At 51.6% G+C, this 6,000-nt stretch overlaps 1 protein-coding gene across 4 annotated transcripts in view; it reads right to left on the reverse strand.

The window, feature by feature from the left end:
• The window catches only part of RPS6KA2 (ribosomal protein S6 kinase A2), a 328,772-nt gene that overhangs the window by 83,081 nt on the left and 239,691 nt on the right, over positions 1-6,000 (reverse strand). For all 4 annotated transcript variants that reach the window (XM_008688472.2, XM_008688469.2, XM_008688471.2 and 1 more), the window contains one exon: positions 2,325-2,441. In XM_008688472.2, the coding sequence (XP_008686694.1) occupies positions 2,325-2,441 (117 nt within the window). The remainder of the gene's footprint in view (positions 1-2,324; positions 2,442-6,000) is intronic.

Consider the following 6,000-nt stretch of genomic DNA (forward strand, 5'->3'; position numbering starts at 1 on the left):
TGTCTGTGGCTCTCTAGTGGCTGATGTGGGAGGTTTCCAGAGTCCTGTCCTGTTTGTTGGCACCCCCCGTCCCCCGGAAGTCCTGGACTTCACTTCGGGGGCCCAGGCGGCACCGCCCCGCTGACCTGGCTCCACACACAAGCTGCGAATTACGTAGTGAGTGGAGGTGAGAACAGCCGTACGCGTGGCTCCTTCCCCTTCCTCTCACTTCTCTGGCTCGTCGTTACCCGCCGCGCTGCACACACACCGGCTTCAGTGCGCGTGAACAGCGCTGGCGTGTGGAAGGCTGGGGAGGAGACGCACGGAGCGCTGCAAAGACGGCCATTCCAACAACTGCACCAAACACCATATGTTATTTCACTTGTTTTCCAAAGAATGTTTTTAAAGCAAAACTGAAATTCAAAATGTGAAATTTGGGAATTTGCAAAACCTTTTCTCCTTTCATCTGGAGCCCCGGGTCTCGGGCTAGGCATCTTCAAGGGCAGGCTCCGTCCAGTTGAGTTGCGGGACAGACCCCTAGAGCCCCAGATGTGTGTCTCCGTCGAGCTCCAAAACACTGTCCCCTCGGTCTGTTCCCAAGCACCTGGAGATGGGGTGGCAGGCGGTGTCCACAGCGAGGTCAGAGGCACCCAATCCCAGGGCAGTGCCCACAGCAGCCCGCGCCTGGGCCCTCACTGCAGACGAAGACCACTGGGCGGAGAACGGGCTCTGGAAACAACACGTGGGGCGTGTCTGCGAATTTGCTTGTCTCTGTTCTGAAATCCTAGTTCTTAGAGAAAGAATGATGCCTTCTCCTTTTCTCTGACATTTCTAATTAACGACCGACATTCCGTTACCACATAAATGGGCTCTGCCTTACGCCTCAGTAACGGTCTTTACGGTGCGACAGACTGAAGTCTTCATTCCCTGCTTTCAAAAATACCTTACGATCCACGTTAAATAGCCATTTTTGTAGGACGCGAGGTTTTGAATACTGGAAATTTGGTGTGGCTCAAGGCGAGTGTGTTTGTATATACATCAGCGGAGACACCTCCTTCCCACGTTACCGTACAAAAGTGGAAAAGCAAGCAGAGACAGTCTAGCTTATACGCACGCCAAAAGATAAATTTGCGAGCTAATTTTCATGGTGTGTAAGAGACCTTCCAGCACATCATTAGCGTGTTATCAGTTGTGCATTAGATCAACAGGCACCACACTTCATCTTGGCACAAAGTCCTCTGAAGAACGGGGACACTTGGTGGATGTCCACGTTCCATACAGGAACGACTCTTTTAAAGCTCCAGGCCGCTGTTCTGCTTGCGCCCCAGGGAAGGGTGTACCACTCTTCTTGCCCGAGATTCCAGAAACCACGCTGGCAGAGTGTGCGGATTTCTCCCTGTTACACAGGCACGCGGAGGGACCGGCACTGCGCGGCAAGAACTCTCACGCCGTCCTAACTGCAGAGTCCTTGACGTCCTGCCGAACCTGGACGTGGCCCGAGCGAAGGGCCGACCACTTCTCATTCCCGGGAGGGATCAGCTTCACCCCACTTTGATGGTGACACAGAAAGGGCACGATTCTGTGCGCAGACACAGCAGGGGCAACTGCTGGATGGGATCCAGTCTTCAGTCATAGAATAATCACGTGGTTTATGCCCTCCCCATTGTGTAGAGAGGGAAACTGAGGCTCAGAGAGAGAGAAACTGCACAGCTGAGGCAGAGGGTAAGGAGAGGAGGCCGGCGGTGAGGCCCAGCCTTCCTGACTCCCGAGGGCCAGTCATGTGCCGGCTGCGAAGGGTGCCCCGCTTTCTTCCTTCTTGTTGAGTCTGCGCTTTTGGAGAGGCGTGGGCTCAAGGTCAAGAGCCGTCCTCACCGCCATGACAAGTAGACGCCCAGGAAAGTCTGAAAGGGCCGCGGTGTGGGGTATTCCTGCAGGCCCATGCTGCTGCGGTTTGCACAGCTGCACGTGACAGAATTGTAACCGTGCACACATGCAGGTGCCAGTGAACACGGGACCCCACAAACGGGGAGCTGCCTGGAGTCTCACTCCCTCGGCCTCCTGGGTTCAGGAGCCAACCTAGCCATCACTCGCATCCCCCAACATTCAAGCACTTTCTGCCTTGGGATGGGGGACCTGCTGTGCATGAGACTCACCCAGAGGGAATCAAAGCTCCCACTTACCTTTCCCTTTTTTTTTTTCCTTAATAATTTTTATTTTGTTATGTTAGTCACCATACAGTACATCCCCGGTTTTTGATGCAATGTTCCATGATTCATTATTTGCGTATAACACCCAGGGCACCATGCAATACGTGCCTTCATTAATACCCATCACCGCCAACTTACCTTTCCATAGGAGCCTTGTCCTAACACTTTCAACAGTTCAAACTGGGAAGGGTCGGCCTTCTCAAAGCCTTCCTTCACATGGTGGCTGATGTCAATTTCCTTGACGGTGCCTTCCTCCTGCAAGAGAGCAGCAGCACGGTGAAAACACGGATCAGCAGGTGCCCCGGGCTCACCACACTCCGTCCTACACGGAAGCTACCACACGCTGGGTCATGTAACGGGTTTTGAGGACTGTGGGGAAGGCAGGGAAAAACTCTTCTCTGCCCTCAAGGTCTTCCAGCTGGACTGAGGATGGATTAATGGGAGAAAAAAGTCAAAGTATCATTCCCTGTGCACAGAGGCCCAATCACGAAGCTGAGACCAAAGAAATGACCAGAGCAGACAGTTTTTATTCTTTATAGATAAAAAGACAACAGATCTGCCAGGAATTGGCAGGACAAAGAAAGCTTGACTTTGGGAGCTTAAATTAATTAGGCATTCTAGAGGATTTGGGCTGGGGCAGTAAACTGGGGAAAAGGAGCAAAGGCTCCCATGTCTGGTGACAGGCGGTCTCCATTTCCTGGTGACGGAGGGTACCCTCCATGGGGGGGGGTGCACTGTGACATATGTGACATCACAGAGCTTTACAGCTTTACATCATCGTCCTGATCTGTGCCTATCTTCTGGAAGCAGGCCAGGGGAGCTGTTATTTGGTTCTTTTCTGCATGGATTTTTACTACTTGGTCTTATGTCAAGGACATGTCAGGGGCTTTCCATGAAATCCATTCTGCGTCTAACGGTTTGGGCAGAGGTTGGCATAGGGATGATTATGGAAGCTGTGCAGCAGAATGAACCTCTGAGAACCTGTCTTCATGTCTATGGGGTTGTGATGAAAAGGGCCATCTGCAGGCCCCATACGTGGCTGTGGTTTGTGAAACGCACATGTGTTTCACCTTCACTCCTCCACCTTCTCAAAGGATATATTCTTTTTAAGGCTATCTTTGCCACAGCTAATGCTAAGTGCATTTCACTGGTCTCCCAGAGACTAAATTTCAGAAGAAGCAGTCAGATAAGATTTTTCTGCCAGTCCAAAAGCAAGATTTCCCAGTAGGAAAAAAAGCCCTGATTCTTTAAATTAAAACATTGACAGATATCACTACGACTTTTTCATCAGAGAACTTCCCGTCCCCAAAGATGCCTCTCTTCACTTATAAGAGGGCATGCGATCCGCCCAATGCCAGCAATCTGAAATTGGAAAACTGGAAAAGAGGCGTGTTTCCTGGCACTAGAGGCTAACTGTTGCCGAGTCCCTCCTCTGCTTCTCTGAGACTCCCTTTCAACCCTCCGTCCATCGGAGCATTCCCCCCTGCTCTATCGTCTTGGCATTGTGCGAGGTGTTGAAAAACAGCAGAATGGGCTGGCTGAAAAGCTCGTCTAAAAATAGCGACCAGTAATCACAAGCACATTGTGTTCTGGGCACTCAGGACTTCTCATTGTTTCTTTCATTCCTTAAAAATCTGTTTTGAAGTAGAGATTCAGTCCGAGTCAGGCCCCGAGCCACGAGTGTTAGAGACGGGCTTCCACTCTTGGGCTGCTGGAACGCCGCCGCTTCTCCCTGGACGTTAGTCGAAGAGCAGGTATTTTCAAGTGAAGTTATGATAGCAATAATGTACATTACAGGGGACTCTCTAATATGTACGAAAATTTCTGTTTCTCGAAAGTTCCGAATTGCACTATTTCACCCCTGCGTAACCAGTAGCGGACACCTTCTAAAGCAGACCAAGGCCGTACAGCGGCAGAGCCTCACGGCACGTCAGCAGCCTCCACGGCAACGGCTGGCTTCTCTTCTGATGGTTAAGGGGGCACTCCAATTTCCACATCTTTGAGGATTATTTGCCAGTTTTGTAAAAACAATGTTTTTTTTTTTTTAATAAGATTTTGTTTATTCATTTTTGAGAGAGAGAGCAAGCGTAAGCAGGGAGAGCGGCAGGCAGAGGGAGCAGCAGGCTCCTCACAGAGCGGGGAGCCCGATGCGGGACTCGACCCCTGGACCCTGGGATCCTGACCTGAGCCGAAGGCAGACGCTTAAATGACCGAGGCACCCCGGAGTCCCAAAACAATGGTTTTCCTATTTGTGAACAGAAACAATGAATATAGCCAAAATGGATTCTTTCTGCTCAGTTCGTTAGGTTTCTAGGAGCTCAGGAGACGACCAATTAGATTGTCACTGATCTGTGATCACTTCCTGAGTAAGTGAGAAAGGATCTGGGGGCAAAGGTCACCCAACGGGCATTATATTTAGATTGCCGTCTGGGGTGGAGGCCACAGTTGAAGACGTTCCCGCTTTCTGCCTCAGGCCTCCTGGACCTGCATACCCTCTAGGCTCAGCAGACCGAGCAGCTTCTGGAAGGAGCCTCTCCATTTAGCACAGGAAGGGAAAGCGACCGCGAGAACCTCCGTGTCACCGTGTCGTCCTGTTGTCCACAAAGACGGCACTCAGGGGGCTACTGCAGAGTTCGATTTCCCACTCAGAAAACAAGGCCGAAGCTCAAAACACTTCTCCGAGTCCCCATGGGGACATAGCTGCTCTCCTTTCCCGCTGTTGACTTGTCAACGGAAGAAAGGGACGGCAGATGATTTGTCACTTAGGTGAGAACAAAGTGCCCCTTTTCTGTTACTGAAGCACTTCCAGGCCTGGGCCCACCGACCACTCTCCACGTGCTGCACAGCCCTCAGGGAGCCCCCGGGCTCCGATTTCCCTCCTGAAAGAACTTGCACCTACACTACGAGCAAGTCCCCGTCTCCATGACTTCATTTTGGTCAGGGGGACACATTAGCAGTCACAGTGCCGAGTAGAGTCAAATTCAACACTGTCTGCGAGCACAGGGTGGGAGAGTGAACACAGCGTCCACGCAGACGGCCGAGGAGCCCGGGGACCACGGGGGCGCGGACTCTTAGCTTGGCCCGCTGGTCTCTTCCCCATCACACTTCACAGCACGTGTGATTCATGAAGATTCCAGATCGTTCCTCGTCTTCAGCCGCTCTTTGCGGCGAGCCAGAGGCCCGCAGTGGCAGTAAATGAGGTCACTCAACCCACTGGGACACTGTCAGGTGGTGTTCTCAGTGGGACCCCACCATGCCCAGACCCTGGGCAATCCCACTGTGTCCCCACCGCTGGCGTGCCAGCCGGTGAAGCCGGTTCCCTGCCCTGCTAAGGACACTGGGCCAGCCTCCGAGCTGCCTTCTCCTCCCTGTCCACTGCACCCTCGTCCACTTCAGTAGTTTACCTTCTTAACGTTTCAAACCAAAGATTGACAAACAAATCTCTCAGAACATTTCCAGTGTTGTGTATTCTTGCTGTCCAAGAATTTAGAGCAAACATACCCAAAGCACATAGCTAGTTTCACCTCTGAGAATGGCACCAGAGGCCTCAGAACTTCTTGCCTGACCACATTGCGAGGCAGCTGATTTCTCACATGAAATCAGCAAGGTCTTTAAGAACAAAGAATCTCAGTTATCCCTACAGAACCAGGAGTGTCACATTTTAGATTTCAGAGTTTTGCATTTGTAGTGACATTTTGGCTTCAATTTGCCTGAGGACACTTTGTTTTTCTCTTTCCCAAGAACTTAAAAGAAAGAAAGAGGGGAGGGGAAGGGAGGAGAGGGGAGGGGAGGGGAGGTCATCCTACGCTGACCA

The sequence above is a fragment of the Ursus maritimus genome, unplaced genomic scaffold (assembly GCF_017311325.1).
Source record: "Ursus maritimus isolate PB19 unplaced genomic scaffold, ASM1731132v1 scaffold_13, whole genome shotgun sequence".
In the NCBI taxonomy this organism is placed as follows: domain Eukaryota; kingdom Metazoa; phylum Chordata; class Mammalia; order Carnivora; family Ursidae; genus Ursus; species Ursus maritimus.